The sequence below is a fragment of the Osmerus mordax genome, chromosome 22 (genome assembly GCF_038355195.1).
Source record: "Osmerus mordax isolate fOsmMor3 chromosome 22, fOsmMor3.pri, whole genome shotgun sequence".
In the NCBI taxonomy this organism is placed as follows: Eukaryota; Metazoa; Chordata; class Actinopteri; order Osmeriformes; family Osmeridae; genus Osmerus; species Osmerus mordax.
In genome coordinates, this window is record NC_090071.1 from 1,013,375 (window position 1) to 1,031,726 (window position 18,352).

The 18,352-nt window shown below is 49.5% G+C and overlaps 1 protein-coding gene across 1 annotated transcript; it reads right to left on the reverse strand.

Annotated features, from left to right (window-relative positions):
• Window positions 1–972: 972 nt before the first annotated feature.
• On the reverse strand, window positions 973–18,181 carry pla2r1 (phospholipase A2 receptor 1). Its single transcript, XM_067259949.1, has 30 exons — window positions 17,912–18,181; window positions 16,599–16,979; window positions 15,953–16,120; window positions 15,514–15,678; window positions 15,298–15,414; window positions 15,034–15,186; window positions 14,751–14,936; window positions 14,268–14,431; window positions 13,689–13,799; window positions 10,845–10,957; window positions 10,343–10,512; window positions 9,075–9,283; window positions 8,525–8,670; window positions 8,338–8,422; window positions 7,603–7,738; window positions 7,440–7,475; window positions 7,151–7,311; window positions 6,993–7,051; window positions 6,782–6,885; window positions 6,572–6,708; window positions 6,075–6,192; window positions 5,671–5,810; window positions 5,397–5,544; window positions 5,044–5,279; window positions 4,748–4,925; window positions 3,873–4,010; window positions 3,350–3,487; window positions 2,727–2,903; window positions 2,333–2,368; window positions 973–2,129 (listed from the first exon to the last, which is right to left on the reverse strand). The coding sequence occupies exons 1-30, from the start codon at window positions 18,045–18,047 to the stop codon at window positions 1,912–1,914; spliced, it is 4,464 nt and encodes a 1,487-aa protein (XP_067116050.1). The 5' UTR covers window positions 18,048–18,181; the 3' UTR covers window positions 973–1,911.
• Between the last annotated feature and the right edge of the window lie 171 nt (window positions 18,182–18,352).

Consider the following 18,352-nt stretch of genomic DNA (forward strand, 5'->3'; position numbering starts at 1 on the left):
CAACATTCAAATTACTAGACAAAAAATGATATCCTGAGAAAAGTGGATTTTGAAGGGTATAGCTCCATAGACCTCCATTCATTCTGCATTCGCCTATTAGCTCCCTCATATCAAAGAGGAAGTTCTTTGCTCATATGGAACTACAGTGGAACTGCAACCAGTTCAGAACCCGGAAGTTTCCCGAGTGGCAGTTCTCCCCATAGTTCTCCCCTATTAAACATTCTCTGGCTTCATTTAGCAGAGCAACCAGCTTCCGATCACGAAGCCTCTTGCTAATCACATCAATTATTCATTGTTGTGGCATTAACATGGACATCGATATCTGAAATGATGATCAGGCATTAATTCGTTGACTGGGACGTAGCTTGAGTTTATTTACATAAACAGCAAGCCAGGAACATAAGCAAAAGTGTGCATTTACGTAGGCCCCTATCATTAACATGCACATTATTGAAATTATACAATTGGTAAAAAAGGTAAACTTTCAAGCATCATAATGATCCTCACGGAAAAACCATGAAAATTAACACTGACGTATATTGTAGTATCTAGTCTACTCTTCTCAAAAGCTTTTATTTAAACGCAATAAAAGTAACAGAATAACATTCAGATCGTTTTTGTTGTTTTTTTAAAGTGGTTTTCCAGGAAGTAACAGAGCTACGTGAACAATTTTGATAAATAACCATAAATAAAATGTCGTAATTTTCCTAGAATTGTCACATGGCACAAATTGCGTTTTTCCAGAGTGTGTGTGATTGTGTTGTAACATTACAGAATAGCATCAATGTAATTCCTACTTGCATAAAAGTCATGTTGCTTTTATAAGATCAGATCCATAAGATACTGAGTGCTGAGATCAGTGGTTAGAGCATTTGTCTGCAGATCAAGTGGTTGCAGGTTCAAATTCCCCTGTGCTTTGGACAAAAACATCTGGTAACTGAAATCATTATTAATCAGGTTTGGTCTATTAAGTAAAGTGCTAACAAGGAGCATTTATTAAAAACTATGTTCAAACCGTCCATATTCACCTGTACCTTAGGATGTAGAATTAAAGCAGTGTTCCTTTTCTTTTTTACAATATTAATCATACCGTTTCAACAACTTCCTGTTAACCGTTTCAACAACTTCCTGTGAAGCTCCTCAAACTTTCAGGTACTTCTTTACACAGATGTCACTTCCTGTGGGCCCTTCCTCCCCACGCAAACATAATTCCACACAAGTTTGACGCTATCTTTAAGCCAAAACAAGTTCAGTACCATCAGGCTTAACGATCATAAAAAAAAGAATAAAAAAAAACAGTTCTGTGTTATCAACTTCATTGTTCTGAATTCTGATGTGTGCTATCGCTATCAGTCTGTCATCACCCTGAGGAATACTGCTTGTCTTGAAGCCATGACACGGCAAGCTGGACTGCAAGTGGAACGGAGACAGTCACAGAGAGAGGGAGAGACAGTGAGAGAGAGAGAGAACGCAAGAGAGAGAGAGAGGGAGACAGTCAGAGAGAGAGAGAGAACGCAAGAGAGAGAGAGACTGTGAGAGAGACAGTCAGAGAGAGAGAGAGAGAGAACGCAAGAGAGAGAGACAGTGAGAGAGAAAGAGAGAGACAGTCAGAGAGAAAGAGAGAGAACGCAAGAGAGAGAGACAGTCAGAGAGAAAGAGAGAGAGAGCGCAAGAGAGAGAGACAGTGAGAGAGAAAGAGAGCTACTCTCCAGAGAGAGAGACAGTCAAAGAGAACGCAAGAGAGAGAGACAGTCAGAGAGAAAGAGCGCAAGAGAGACAGTCAGAGAGAGAGAGAGCTACTCTCCAGAGAGAGAGACAGTCAAAGAGAGAGAGAGATAGTCAGCGAGAGAAAGAGAGAGAGAGAAAGAGAGAGAACGCAAGAGAGAGACAGTCAGAGAGAGAGAGATGGAGCTACTCTCCAGAGTGAGCCTCCAGCTCAGTAATGAGAACGTTTCCATCTGAGTCTGTTGTCTGGGAGCTGTCCTGTCTGTAGTACGCGTTGCCGAGCGTCGGAAGTCTCCGGAAGCGCGCCGCGTTCCTCTTGTAAACAAACCAGACCACTCCCACCAGCACAGAGAAAATCAAAATGGCCACCAGGACTGCAGCTAGAACAATCACATGATGAAACCCTGGAAGAAAACAATGGGTTTAAGGGAAGACAATCCTTATGTGAACTAGTATTTATATCCTGCAGTCAGTCAGAGATTACATGCAAAGAGCATGGTCGTAGGAATGTTTTGGGGATTTAGCTACAGTAAGAAAATCAAGACAAAAGCATCAATTGCTCTTAAAAGTTGAACTGTTTTTAGATGACAGAGGACATAGTTCCTACCATTTAGTGGTTCAACTTTCACCTCAGTCCTGATGCCTGCAAAAAAAATCCTTTAGTTTCCAACTGGAATTTGCATCTCTATCAGCAACATTCTACCAAATCAGCCTTGTTCAAATCTTATGCCTTATGTTTTAATCAAAAGGCAGGTAACACACTTAATCTTCAGGACAGAGACACACAAATAGAGGTCGAGAGACTAGAGAGAGAGACTAGAGAGAGAGACTAGAGAGAGAGAGACTAGAGAGAGAGTAGAGAGAGAGACTAGAGAGAGAGAGACTAGAGAGAGAGAGACTAGAGAGAGAGAGACTAGAGAGAGAGACTAGAGAGAGAGAGACTAGAGAGAGAGACTCAGCGAAAGAAAAAGGCATGTGAGGGCATGTGAGGGCGCGCTCACCAGGGTGTGCTTCACAGACGAAGCCGAGGCGCGCGGAGCAGGTGGACACGTGCCACACTCCGTCCACTATCCTGCTGGACACGCAGGCGTCCACCTTGAAGTCTTCAGGAGACGGAGCCTTGACGTTCCAGCTGGTGAACTCCACAGGAGAACCGTTCAACCACACCATGGCTTCCGCTGAAACAGACCCCCAAACCCAATCAATCAGTCAAGCTTATTTTTACATTTAGTCATTTAGCAGACGCTCTTATCCAGAGCGACTTACAGTAAGTACAGGGACATTCCCCCGAGGCAAGTAGGGTGAAGTGCCTTGCCCAAGGACACAACGTCAGTTTGCATGACCGGGAATCGAACTGGCAACCTTCGGATTACTAGTCCGACTCCCTCACTGCTCAGCCACCTGACTCCCCTTTTTAGCCATTCCCTGCATCTCCTCTCATCTCTCTCTCTCCTATACATCCCCTGTCTCTCTCCACTATCATGAAAAAGCTGAAAGAAATATCTGAAACGATGACCAAGCAGTGTGTCAGACCAAAACCACATCTCAGCTACCAGGATGAGTGCAACCACAGTAACATGTCAGTGTGTGGAGCGAGCAGGGGTGTGGAGGAGAGCGAGCGTACCGCTGGTGTCGTACAGCATGCCCAGCCACATGGCCTGGTGGCGGTCGAACCTGAAGGTGGACCACAGCTCCTCTATCTGGCTCATGATGAAGCGCATCTCCTCACGAGTCTCCAAGGTCAGAACATCGGACATATTCGCTGGAATAAATAAAATAAAAAATACTACTAATGTGCTCCTTTAACAGATGCTTTTATCCAGAGCAAAGTTGTGTGTGTGTGTGTGTGGGGGGGGGGGGGGGGGCGGGGGATATGGTGCATCAAACAGCAAGAAAATGTGTGTATTGTAGTGATCAACAAGTTTGGAACACATACAGATAAACCAGTTTGGCTGCTGTCGGCAAAAAGTACATGTGAATAAAAAAAAGACAAAATACAAGCCTGAATACAGAGGCTTTGGAAACGACCATACAGCCTATAGGGGGTGCTATTACCAAACATTTGAATAAAGTCCTTTCAGAGAAAGAGAGAGGAAAAGAAAGGGGAAGAGAGCGAAAGAGAGAGAAAGAGAGAGCTAAACAGCTACCTTTGTTTCTGCAGATGGCTCTGGCCTCCTCCAGAGTGACTTCCTGGAGCATGGTGTCAAAGCTGTAGCAGCCATCTTCAAACTCCACCCATGCTGACGGACAAGTCTCCCCTGCTGAAGCAGTGGGCTTCTCTGTCTCTACAACACAACACACACAACACTGTCTTACATGAAGGACACACAACACTGTCTTACATGAAGGGCACACAACCCTGTCTAACATGAAGGACACACAAGACTGTCTTACATGAAGGACACACAAGACTGTGTAACATGAAGGACACAACACTGTGTAACATGAATGACACACAACACTGTCTTACATGAAGGACACACAACCCTGTGTAACATGAAGGACACACAACACTGTCTTACATGAAGGACACACAACACTGTCTAACATGAAGGACACACAACACTGTCTAACATGAAGGACACACAACACTGTAACATGAAGGAGGACGTTAGGACCGTAACCAGTCACAGACACGCTGCATGACCCTGGGCTATCACTTCACAGGAGGCACCTGCAGTTCGGAACTCGCTAAAACACACACATTCCTCCATGTAAATATCGCCCTGCTACAAATACAAGAAACATTCCAGCGCTATGACAATATATGATGGGAGTCAGGTGGCTGAGCGGTTAGGGAATCGGGCTAGTAATCAGAAGGTTGCTGGTTCGATCCCCGGCTCTGCAAAATGACGTTGTGTCCTTGGGCAAGGCACTTCACCCTACTTGCCTCGGGGGGGAATGTCCCTGTACTTACTGTAAGTCACTCTGGATAAGAGCGTCTGATAAATGACTAAATGTAAATGATGAGATCTGTGTCTGCGTCCTGTCTGAGGGACAGGGTGCATTGTGGGATACCCACTGGTAGGGGGGACGTGACACAGGCCTCCGGACAGCGGCATGTCACAGTCTGCTCTTCTCCAGCCCCCGCTGCCGTCCATGTACACGCAGTCTGCCTCCACAGAGTCCCCACTGTCAGCCGCGTCCCAGTGGCTGAACACCGTGTCGCTCCCGTCCGTCCAGCGGTAACTGAGGGAATCCTGAGAGGGAAACCAGGCACAGACAGAAAGTCAGACAGACAGGAAGTCACACAGACAGAAGTCAGACAGACGGAAGCCAGACAGTAGAGATACTGGGCGTGGCTGCAGGGCTACGTACGTCCTGCCTGTAGAGGCCGATCCAGAGCGATGCGTCCAGCCTGTTGACCAGCACGGTGAGGAAGGCCTGGTGGAAGGGGTCAGTGATGCTGACCAGGTCAGAGCCGTCCTCCAGACACACGCGCAGAGCCTGGTACCAGCTCAGGTTCCCCTGCAGCACTCGGTAGCTCCGCCCCCGGTACTCCGGACGCTCAGGCAGGGGGTGGAGGTAGGAGTGGGTGGGGGGGCTGGACGGGTCTGGGAGGGGGGTGGTGGGGAGGTGGTGTGTAGGTATGGCAGAGGAAGGGGAGTAGGCAACAATGCATGAACACAGTTTATAAATAATTACATGCAGACAGACAGGCAGTGTGTTACCTTGGGGCTTCTGACACACAAAGCCGTAGCCAGTCTCAGTGCAGACGTCATCGTACCACTTCCCTGTCAGGTGGACGTTGTGGTTGTTGGAGAGCACCGTGCAGAGCGGCTCATCTGCTGCTAGAGACCCGCTCAGCCACTCCTCCGACTGACACACACACATTAACAGAACAACATACACCAGCACTTTAATTGCTGAATGTAGCTGAAAGTGTAAAGTCCATGTTCTGATCAGATGATGAGCTGTGTGTGTTCAGAGAGAGTGTGTTCTCACAGAGGGAGAGTTCTTCGGTTCCACCGGAGACCAGTTTGTGTAGCTCACAGGTCTGCCATTGGCCCATTTCATGGTGTCCTCATCTCGTAGGCCAATCCACACGCCCACAGCTCCACCCTGAAGGAGCATGGTGATGTAGGCTGAGGGCAGCAAACAACAACACAATATACAATGTTACGATATGATACAATCCGATATGTTACGATATGATACGTTACGATATGATACAATCCGATACGTTACGATGCAACACGATACGATACATTACCATACTATACGGTCCAATATATTGCGATAGAATACAAGACAATACTATTGCCCATCCCAACAGTACAACCCACAGTACAGGTGATTTATGTAGCAGGATAATCAAGGTTGTTTAAACTAAAGTGTCTGTCGGCTACCTTGCTCTATCTCGTCCTCGATGGCCACCAGCGAGCCCTGGAAGGAGGAGCAGATGAACTGGGCGTCCCGCCAGCTCTTCCCCTCAGTCGGGCTGCTGGGGAGGTGCAACAGGAGACACTGGGGGGGGGAGAGGCAGGCAGGGAGAAGGGGGAGGGCAGGGAGAGGGGGCAGGAGCAGGGAGAAGGGGGCAGGGAGAAGGGGCAGGAGCAGGGAGAGGGCAGGGAGAGGGGGCAGGAGCAGGGAGAGGGCAGGGAGAGGGGGCAGGAGCAGGGAGAGGCAGGCAGGGAGAAGGGGGAGGGGAGGGAGAGGGGGCAGGAGCAGGGAGAGGCAGACAAGGGAGAAAGGGGAGGGCAGGGAGAGGGGGCAGGAGCAGGGAGAGGGGGCAGGAGCAGGGAGAGGGCAGGGAGAGGGGGCAGGAGCAGGGAGAGCTGTCAGGACAATCTGGGGCTGCTGTATCACTCGGAGAGTGGTGATGTGTGCATGTGTGTTTGAGAACCTTGTGTCCGAAGTACAGCCACCTCTCGGGACAGCCTCCGATGTAGTGAGGCTCTCTGGGGATCTCCACCACCGACACCGTCCGACGCTTACACACGTAACCATGGAGACCGCCGCACTCCCTAACCGTCCACCTCCCTGTCCGCACAACGTTACAGAGCATGAGTGTGTGTGAGTGTGAGAGTGAGTGTGTGTGTGTGAGTGTACTAACCTGACTGGTAAGACATGGTAGTACAGCGTTTCTGTTTGACAGGAGCAGAATGGGAGCTGCCTTCAGCCCAGTGATGATAGTCCAGCTCTGACCCATCACTCCAGCTGCACACACACACACGCACACACACACACACACGCACACACACACATTAATCCCCCCCCAGTGAGACAGAGAGTTATGGTGTGTGTGACCCAGAGAGGCTGATCACCTGAACTTCTCTGTCACCGAGTCCGTAGACAGGCCGATCCACCAATCAGAGCTGCCCAACTGGAAAAGAAGAGAAAACAGGAAAAGGTAGATTCTCTCATTTAATGTTCCTCTTATCCCGTGTGTGTGTATGTGTGTGTGTGTGTGTGTTCCCCTCACCCGCCCCATGCGCTCTTTAACAAATCTCAGCTCCTCTCTGGAGTGGATGGACAGCAGGCTGGCACCCATCATCTGACACGCCAGCGACACCGCCTCCCAGGGAAATGGCTTTTTGGCCAACAAATATTCTGCTCCTTTGTAGAAAACCCAGGGTTCATCCTCTGCAGAAAAGAGAAAAATGACCCAAATATACAAACATGTCCCAAGTTTGATCAGCTTGAGGGGTTAGGAGGTTGTTCTTGTCCACATACAGGAAGTGAGGAGGTCATGTGATGATGATGTCACTCACGTTCTGTGTACCAGTAGGGCTTGTTCAGCTCAACACCTGACGAACAAAGACACAGTACCCTCATTCACCTGCACTCCAAAACCTCCGCTCAGACTCATCTCAGAGGTCATGCGTGTGCGTGTGTGTGTGTGCGTGTGTGCGTGTGTGTCGTGAGTAGTAACACCTCGTGCCACGTTGCAGATCCACTCATGCTGGCCGTCACAGGGCTGAGGGAGCAGGGAGTTGGTCAGATCACTGAACACAGCACAACTATGACTGTCACCCTCCTCGCTCTTATCCTCAATGAACGATGACACCACCTGGGGGGGGGGGGGGGGGGACACACACACACACATTAACATGGTACAGGGCAGCCCACTATGCGTGAGTGCATTTGCTTGTGATAGAACTACACCATCATCACCAAAACAAACAACAACCAACAACCTTAAAGGCTCAAGACGCACTTGTTCCGGGTGTACAACGGTACTTAGGAATGGTTCGCTTGACCCGATGTTAGTTTCCTCAAGGCTCACAATGACTCTTGCTTAGAGACTTGTTGCTCTTGTGGTTAGTGGTAACTGATTTAAAAATGTTGTACTCGCTGTGATATATTGTTTTTATTATTGTTGCTTGTTTTGTTTTTTTCCACAGGTATACTTGCACTTATAGCGGTTCATGTTGTTTAATTGTAACTTGTTTAACTACATGCTCTTATGGTTCTTCCCTTTGGCACTTACTTTGGTTGTTCACAATGTGTGCTTCATGTTTTGGCTACTCGCGATGTTTTTGTGGCTATCTTGTTGTTATGATCAGTGACCTATGCACTTTGTAAAGCTCTCTCTTGGAAGTCGCTTTGGATAAAAGCGTCTGCTAAATGAATAAATGAATAAATGTAAATGTAACCAGAGAGTCTTACGGGCGTCCGGTCTGACCACTCCCAGGCTCCAGCCAGCTGTGGATCTCTCTTGTTCAGGCCCACCCAGAACCAGCGACCCTCTGTTCTGGAGAAACACCACCACACACACACAACACAGCAGGTTGGTTCACCACGCCACCCGGTTCCAGTGGTTCAGTAGAAGTACAGGACAGACGGAGCTGCTAACCCTTCCAACATGTCCTGCAGCAGCTGCCGGACAAACTGCTGGTCCTCGTAGTGGTGGAAGCTGGCCAGCTCAGCACCCACCGCCTGGCAGAAGAAGTCAGCCTCCACCCAGGAACGCTTCATCAGGATCTTCTCACTGTGGAACACCTGAGGAGGAGACAGGGAGGAGACAGGGAGGAGACAGGGAGGAGGAGGGAGGGAGGAGGAGACAGGGAGGAGAGAGGGAGGAGGAGAGAGGGAGGAAGAGGGAGGGAGGAGGAGACAGGGAGGAGGAGACAGGGAGGAGGAGACAGGGAGGAAGAGACAGGGAGGAGGAGAGAGGGAGGAGGAGACAGGGAGGAGGAGACAGGGAGGAGGAGACAGGGAGGAGGAGATATGGAGGAGGAGAAGAAGAAAGAGGAAAAGGAGGAGGGAGAGGTCAAACAAAAGAGATCATATCTTCAAATAGCTAAAAGGCATCAAAGGAGAACAGAAAAGCAAGGGCGAAAGGAGAGGGGGAAGAAAGAAGAGAAAGATTAAAAGAGAGAGAACTCAGAACAGTGTGGTCTGACCTTGTAACAGTGAAGCAGACCAGAGTGTGATTCCCACCCCAGGGGACAGGGGGCGTACGCGTCGATGTGCTGCACTGGCAGCTGCACTTCCTGGTAGTTGCTGATGCTCTGCTTACACACCGACAAGGCCTTCTGGGAAATGCAGTCTTTCACCTCCCAGTGACCCAGGGCCTGGGCACCCGACATGGCAACACAACCACCTGAACTGACTAGAGAGAGAAGGGGTGAGAGCGAGAGAGAGGGGGTGAGAGAAGGGGTGAGAGCGAGACAGAAGGGGTCAGAGAGAGAGAGAAGGGGTGAGAGAGAGAGGGGGGGGGGAGGGATAGAGGGAGGGAAGGAGTCAGACATTTAAATTACATTAGGCAACACCTGCCATTAAGGTTACATTTACTAGCAAGTAATTACATAGCAACTCCCATAGCAACAGTTTTTCCAGTCTTCTCTGAGGGTTGAGGCTGGTTATAGGTGTTGATCGGTGGGCATCTGGGAAGCCCTCTGTGACAGTGCTTGTAAACAGGGCTGAACAAACACAGTCAGCTGTGATGATGGTGTGATGACTAGGAGGGTTAACGACAAACACTGGAGGGCAAAACAAACATCTTCTCCAGACTCTTTCATTCTTAGACTGCTCACCTGTGAGAACAAGCCGCAGGGACAGTGAGTCAGAACTGACAAAAGGTGTGTGTTTGTGTGTGTGTTTGTGTGTGTGTTTGTGTGTGTGTTTGGGTACCTACTGTGAGGGTTGTGTGTGATTGCATACACAGATAGAAGGATAGATAGGTATTTCCCCTAGGGGAAATTGAAAATGTGTATTGTGCATTTAAGTGCCTGTGTGTGTATTGTGTGTGTGAGACTGTATGCGTGCTGTCTGAGCGTGTGTGTGTATATGAGAGTGTGTGTATGTGAGACAGTGTGTGTGTGAGACAGTGTGTGTGTGAGTGTGTGTGAGACAGTGTGTGTGTGTGAGACAGTGTGTGTGTGAGACAGTGTGTGTGTGAGACAGTGTGTGTGTGAGTGTGTGTGAGACAGTGTGTGTGTGTGAGACAGTGTGTGTGTGTGAGACAGTGTGTGTGTGAGACAGTGAGTGTGTGTGAGACAGTGTGTGTGTGTGAGACAGTGTGTGTGTGAGACAGTGTGTGTGTGAGACAGTGTGTGTGTGAGTGTGTGTGAGACAGTGTGTGTGTGTGAGACAGTGTGTGTGTGTGAGACAGTGTGTGTGTGAGACAGTGAGTGTGTGTGAGAGACAGAGCGTGTACAGGTTGTGGTACCTGGTTGGTGCTTGTTCCAGTTGGTGTAGGTGAGAGGGAGGGAGGAGCCGTTGTGCCCCAGCCAACTGTACTCCCCGGTGTTGCCCTGGTCTTGGAGGGCCGTCCAGTAAGAAGTGCTCTCATTGGCTCCCAGCTCGTTGATCAAACTGTTGACAAACGCCTGCTCGAACCTGTCAGGGAGGGATAAGATGGTGAGGAGGCGGACACAGGGAGGAGGTGGGAGAGGAGATGAGCGAGGGGTGGGGTGAGAGGAGCGAGGTGAGATGAGATGAGCGAGGGGTGGGGTGAGAGGAGCGAGGTGAGATGAGCGAGGGGTGGGGTGGGGTGAGAGGAGCGAGGTGAGAGGAGATGAGCGAGGGGTGGGGTGAGAGGAGCGAGGTGAGATGAGCGAGGGGTGGGGTGAGAGGAGCGAGGTGAGATGAGCGAGGGGTGGGGTGAGAGGAGCGAGGTGAGATGAGATGAGCGAGGGGTGGGGTGGGGTGAGAGGAGCGCTGTGTCCCACCTGTCTTCCAGGGTCAGCAGAGGGGCCTTGCAGTAGTACCCCCGGACAGCGTCCTGGAACGTCTGAGGGTGAGAGGTCACCGTGTAACAGGAGTGACCCCACCGCCTCCAGCCCTGAACACAACATCACCACGGTTACTTTATACATTACATTCTTGTTATGGTTAGGACTGTTAATATGTTTTTTATTCAACAGACCCTTTTATCCCCAGTGACGTGTATATAGTGCAAATAGAAAGGACAGCAGGAGATCGGGTTCAAACTGTGTTTCTGTGGTCAGAGTCAAGCTCTGTATTTACCAGCCACATCGCAAAGTAACTCTGACAAGAGCAGCACCATAGTCCTGCTGTGATGGAAACACACTTTTGGACACCACTTCCCTTCAGAGAATTCCACCTGGTGATATTAACCAATATTCTTCTTAGCTGAACACACTGGGAGATCACAGTTTCATGTACCCCATTGCCCCCTTCACACACCTGAAATAAGTGAGTTTTTTAGGAGCTGTCTACAGCACCACCACTGGATAGAGTTACTGTCTAAATACACCGACTATCAGGAGCAAGACTGTGGAACTAGCCAAGAACGGACTGCTGCTACTACAAGCTAACAGAGCAGCAGCAGAGAGAGAGAGAGAGAGAGAGAGAGAGAGAGAGAGAGAGAGAGAGAGAGCGCGAGCGAGCGAGCGAGCGAGCGAGAGAGAGAGAGAGCGAGAGAGAGAGAGAGAGAGAGAGAGAGAGAGAGAGAGAGAGAGAGAGAGAGAAGAAACAAAAAAGTACAGAGAGGGAGGAGCAGAGAGAGCGGAAATGAGGAGTAGACAGGAGGGGCTGGAGGGTTAGGGGGGCTGGAGGGTTAGGGGGGCTGGAGGGTTAGGGGGGCTGGAGGGTTAGGGGGGCTGGAGGGTTAGGGGGGCTGGAGGGTTAGGGGGGCTGGAGGGTTAGGGGGGCTGGAGGGTTAGGAGAAGGCTGGCTCAGGGGGATTCCAACACCAGTGGTGGAGGGCAGGGTGGGGGCTGCATGCGGATATGAATTGGTGGAGCTGTGTTTTCACAGGTGGTCTCCATTTGACCCCTCCATGCCCCCAAGATTAACCCCAATGCACTTGGTGACCAACCACCCCAGAGCCAACACACTCGCGTGTGGAAGGAATGCACAACAAAGGAGCTGTTCACTGGAGCCCTCCTTTCAATAAGGAACAGTGGAAGTATTCTGAATCAAGTGGCATGAATTAGTATTAGTGATGGTATTAGTAATAGTATTAGTATTCATTATCTGAATCAGGTAGCATTTTTTGCTGTCACTGTAGTATTCCAACTCATTTGTTCTCAAATCAGACTCAAGTTTCTGGTCAAGCGAAGCTTCGGTTAAAACAAACGCGCTTAATAAAAAACGTCCTTTATGAGTTCTAAAAACGGATTCCGTCCTCAGAGCTGTCGAGCGCGTCCACAGACTCTCCTCAGTCCGGAGCGCGTCCACAGACTCTCCTCAGTCCGGAGCGCGTCCACAGACTCTCCTCAGTCCGGAGCGCGTCCACAGACTCTCCTCAGTCCGGAGCGCGTCCACAGACTCTCCTCAGTCCGGAGCACTGAAGAAGCCTTCATGACTCCAGATGTCAGTAAACAAGCTTTCTTCTCGCCACAATAGTCAGACAGCACAGTAGGCTACGTCTGTCGGTGGTCATTGAATCAGCTCATTGTTCGTCAATGCAAAACAGACTTTCCCGTCACTATAAAACAGATGTTCTATGGGCGACGTTCCACCAACTAAGTTAACCAACTAGTCGACGCTAACCAACTCACGGAGATGAGATCTGTTTCCAGATTTTTGTCCGAAACTGAGAAATGCATTTTACTTTACACTAGCTATCCATAGAGAAAAAATATGACTGGGGACGAATTATTTGTGTGAGTCAACATGAAAGACTAGCAAGTAAGCTGACAGATAATTGAGTACATTATAATGTAGCTAAAAATTCTTATCCTAGCTAACGTTACTGCTCAAATCCTAGCTAAATAGCTAGAGCTGGCCTAGCTAGCACTAGCTACTTTTACCGTGTGAGTTAGCTCTACATAAACCTTACCTTCGTAATTGTCGATGTTGCTCGAAACGTACAATTTGAACACCTTTTCCCTCTTGCTTGAAGGGCAGCAACATAGACTCCTATGTACATCGTTGATTGTCATTTTGGGAAGACAACCCGAACTGCATTTTGTAACTTCTTTTGTAACTGCTCGCTACCGGAAGTTGGTCACCTGTCTTATGCATTATGCGGAGGGGGGGGGGGGGGCGTATGCAAGTTCAGGCGGAAACGTCAGTTGTTTTTTTTGTCAACGTGCCAAGCGTAACTATTGGCGTTTTGGTCATGATGAATTCAAGGCAAAATGTAATTTAAAAATTAGTAAGATTTGTAATAATCATTTAACAACAGTATATATAGATATTTTGTATATGTATTCATTTTTCATACTTTAGTTTTCATTGGTTTGGCGGTCCACCTGTATTAACCTAGCGGACCACTAGTGGGAATCGCTGCTAACCGGTTAAGCTAACGACCCAACTAACAGCTAACGACAGAGGATTTTCAAATGTCAACGCTCTCTAAATATGGGCATCAGAAGAAGATTGGTGCTGAATTTGCTGATCAGAAGATGAGATATAAGAAATATGTTGTGAGAGCACTTCAGAATTCAGACAGTGGCTCAGCCCAAACTGTAGACTTACTGTAGCAGACCCTTATCAGGCTGTGGTGGGGAAAGTGTTATGTTGTTTACGCTGAATAATGATGGGTGTGTGAGTATGTGCATGGGATAATACATGTGTGTGTGTGTGTGTGTGTGTTGACCTACCACAGGACAGCCCTCATCCCAGTCTTCTGACTGATGGGGAGGCAGAAGACCAGGTTTCCTGCACACTGCAGGCAGCCATGCGTCACAGGGAGCCAGGGTCCAGCTGCCTTCCTGCACACACACACCACACACACACACACAAACCACACAAATACACACACACACACGAACTCACAAGCACACACACCACACAAATACACACACACACACGAACGCACAAGCACACACATACACACACACCACACACATACACACACACACACGAACACACACACCACACAAATACACGCACACAAACGCACAAGCACACACACCACACCATAATTTGCACTGCCTCCTCAAATGAACCACATTCTCAAAATATGTTTCTTGGCTCTAATTTATAGACACAGTTGGAGAGAGAGAGAGGAAATGCAGGAAATGGCCATGGCCGGAATCGAACCCGGACCCCTCCGTTAGGGGCTTAGCAGCACGCAGTCTTACCCGGTGAGCCACTGGGCACCCCTCCTCTCAGAAACCATGCACCATGACAGTGGTAACAGCTTGCGTAGAGAGAGAGAGTGTGTGTGAGGTACCCACCTTCCTGTCGGCCTTGGCGCAGAGCAAGCCGTTGCCATGGTGATAGACGGGCTGTTGAGTGTGCCAGAGGGTGAGGGTGACGGGGGAGCCGTCTGACCACTCCACCTCCGCAGACCGCACCTTCTTCACCAGACCGATCCACACCTCCGAGTGGGCGTCGGACACTGGAGAACACACACAGTCAGTCACAACAATAAAAGTAACTATGCTAACAGCAGTAGATCACAGTAACTGGTTTTAGGGTGACAGCAGTTACTACAGTAAAAGTGGTTTCCAGGGTGACAGCAGTTACTACAGTAAAAGTGGTTTCCAGGGTGACAGCAGTTACTACAGTAAAAGTGGTTTCCAGGGTGACAGCAGTTACTACAGTAAAAGTGATTTCCAGGGTGACAGCAGTTACTACAGTAAAAGTGGTTTCCAGGGTGACAGCAGTTACTACAGTAAAAGTGGTTTCCAGGGCGACAGCAGGCGGTAGTTTCTCACGGTTTGCCAGCAGGCGCAGCAGCAGCTTGACCTCAGACAGGGAGTGGAGGCTGGCGAGCCCGGCTGCATCCGAGTCACATGCCGCCAAGGACTCCTCCCACGATCCTGCCTCCACTATCCGGTAGCAGAAACCGTTGTGGGCCAGCCAACCCTCCAGACACTCTGTACGATAGTACTGCCAGTTACCTGTGGAGGGGAAGGGCTGACTCAGTGCTCGGTACTATACACTCTCATAAAGTAAACAAGCACATTTTAAGGAAAGTGGTCCTGATCCAGTTCCTACTTAGCGGTTCGGCCCGGCGGGTGTTGTTAGGCATCTTCTTACAGATGTAGGGCAGAGCCGACTCACACGCCAGGCTGTGCCACGGGGAGCGGCCCCCATGGGAGAGGTACACCCCGCACTGCCTGTTCTCCTTCAGGGGGGTGGGAGACAGCCCTGGAGACACACCAGAAGAGCCCATATTCACCTATCAAATATACAGACCAACAGTGTCCATGTGGTCTGTCCTGCCCTGGTCTGTCAGTGAGCTGCAGAGCCTCACGTTACCTGAGGTGAAGTTGACCAGGCCGAGAGGAGAGCCGTCTGACCACTGCCACCCCTCTCCCTCCCTCAGGTGGTTCAGTCCGATCCACACCATCACCCCCAGGTCACCACCAAGACGTTCTGAAGGGGGGGACACAAATATGTGTGTGTACCCTGGATGTATCTGTGCTCGGCCAGGTCTGTATACAGTTTACACAGTGTGTGTGTGTGTGAGCCTACCCTGGATGTATCTGAGCTCGTCCAGGTGTGTGATGCTGAGCAGGCTGGCTCCCTGGGCCAGGCAGGACGAGTGGGCCTGGCTCCAGGTGAGGATGGTGTACAAGTTGAACTGGTAGCACGCCCCCAGCTCCTGGCTCGCGTCCCAGAACGTGTCACAGCTGGAGTCTGCCATGCCCACACACACACACACACACGTGTTACCTTGGCTAGCTAGGACAGGTGTGTGTGTTACCTCGACTGGGGCAGGTATGTGTGTGTGTTACCATGGCTAGGACAGGTGTGTGTGTGTTACGTCGGCTGGGGCAGATGTGTGTGTGTGTGTTACCTGGGCTGGGGCAGGTGTGTGTGTGTGTGTTACCTGGGCTGGGGCAGGTGTGTGTGTTACCTGGGCTGGGGCAGGTGTGTGTGTTACCTGGGCTGGGGCAGGTGTGTGTGTTACCTGGGCTGGGGCAGAAGCCCCACTTCTCGTCGTAGCGGCTGGTGGTGGAGCACCAGAGGTGATGGTCCTCCCTGCCCTCGGAGGTGCACTCTGAGTACCAGCGGTTGTTGTACCTGAAGGGCAGAGCGCAGGGCGTGCCGTGGGCATTCCCCAGAAGAGGGTGGATCTCTGTAGGGAAGAACAGCCTTCATGAAGCTTGTCACCATAGCGATCTACCAGGGTTCTAGAGTTCAATGGACATTCTGAAGTCGGCAAATCCCCCCCCATACCCCTTTCCACACAAACACTGTTAAGACAATTACATTTAATGGTGCATCTTCAGTTATTAAACAAGCTTTCCCTTCCACATTTGGAAACCAACCTATGCCCCTGCGATCAACAATCACGTTTACAGTGAGTGTGCGTTTCGAGAGGCACTGTTTGTATGTGGCTTTGGATAAAAGAGACATATTCATCGAAACCAAAACTCTTCTTCAACGACATGGACACTAATTAGTTTAACAGACGTTTTTATTCAGAGACATCAAGGATCAGAAGTGCAACAGTATTTTGGTGTCGATTCAAGGAATGGTCTTAAAAGACATTCATGTTTGTTCATTAGTTGACTGCCCCAATCCAAACCATGGTGATCAACGAACCCACTCACCTTCGTACGGGTAGGCGCACGGGCCCTCCCCGAGCGGGGATAACTTCCTCCACTTGTGGTACGAGTTCTTCTTCACAGCCACCAACCGTCCCTCCACCGACAGTTTCAGCTGGGACGCCCCGTAGAGCGTGTTGCCGTTACAGCGCCACCACAGGGTACGGAGAGGCGAGTCGCACTCGAAGGTGCCTAGCGGGTTGGTAACGTCGCTGATGTTCAGGCCCAGACACAGACTGCTGCCCAGGTTGAAGAGGCGGTGGCGGGAACCCCACTTCCAGAGCATGCGGCGCGTGGGCCGATCGCAGCTTTCGAGGGTCAGGTTGGAGTCACCGGCGCTGACGCAGCGCTTTAGCAAGGAGCTCTCCAGAATGAACAGGCCCTTGTCTGGGGAGGAGGGGGGATGGATCACCAGGATGAATTCTTATGATAAAAGATTATTCTTTGGCAAAGTTACGTCCAGCGTTGCGCGCCAGGATGACAGTGAGTGTTATCAGAAAATCTGAACCATTCTGAATGATTAGGCTACCGGACAGAGGTCCTGGTTCATATTTCACTCATGGAGAAAAGTGCTTCATGGTCTAGACATGTGAGGCCCCTCAAGACAACCTCTGCTTGGGGCCATAATAGTGAAACTGGATCATGTCTTGTGGTACAAAGACATGTCCAAAAAGGAGGGGCGGTTATCAGTGATATGCACGTTGTGTGTGTGTAAAAAAAAAAAGAAAGAACCAATAGCCTACTTGGTTCTAAGAACATACGTTTAACAGCTTGCATTTAACCACGTACTAAACATCTGTGTGGGCTAACTGATGAACGTTCACCGTTAAACATGTAGGCCTGCCATAATGATTTGAGTACAATCGTTAGGGTCAGCCAATTAGAAAATGTACATCTAGTGTTTGTGTTCTGCGAGTGTGTAATACATTTTGCGAGTGTCATGGAAGTCAAAGTGCGTGCGTGCGGCTGTGCGCGTTTCGTTGTGGAACAACTTTCACTAACCCTATTCATTACAAGGTCTCGGAACGCACAGATTTTTTGGTTCTAATATAGTGGCATGACGCTGTAACCTATGACTGAAACGTAACCTACTAAATTAGAATTACAATATGTGGTTATTCAGCACAGCGCAAGCCATCCAACATGTAGGCTCATGCAAGTTGTTACACAAACCTACTTAGGCTACTTTTAACATGAACCATGCACCATAGTAGCATAATGTTATTTTATATAGCCTACTTTTCCAGGTGTGCATGATGGTTAACTCGCAGTAATGTGCTGCTCAAACAAACAAAAAATTGTGAACCGGGTAAACTTACTGTATAATTCAGAAAGTTGATTTTTATCCAGAACTTCATCTTCACTAGCACATGCACAGTGATTCACCAAAAACAAAGCCAAGATAGAACCCAACAATGCTGAAAACTCGATGCCACGAGACCGCTGTATTCTCATGTCGACGACTAGTTGCAGTATAAAGGCAGCGGTTCGTACATTCCGAGGATTTCTAAGTCTGTTTCGGGTTGTTTTCTCCACAACTTTCCGCAGGTTTTGGAAAGCGCGACGTCACATCCCAGTAAGCCCACGGGGTTGCCTCAGTGGCCAGTCAAGACATAAGTTTTTCATGGGCGGGGGACAGACAGAACTGATGCCGAAAATCAGAACATTTCCAATCAATACTCAATACATTTGCACTAACAATTCGTTGATGTTTGTTCGTCGTTTGGATACTGTTAAACAAGTTTTAGCCCCACTGTTAT

Excerpts from the sequence above, each read along its gene's own strand:
- pla2r1 (XM_067259949.1), bottom strand. The coding sequence starts at position 18,047 with ATGAGAATACAGCGGTCTCGTGGCATCGAGTTTTCAGCATTGTTGGGT. Across the intron at positions 10,513-10,844 it reads CTGCTGACCCTGGAAGACAG|GTTCGAGCAGGCGTTTGTCA; the intron begins GTGGGACACAGC and ends CCTCCCTGACAG. Across the intron at positions 5,280-5,396 it reads TGTGTGTCAGAAGCCCCAAG|ACCCGTCCAGCCCCCCCACC; the intron begins GTAACACACTGC and ends CCCCCCTCCCAG.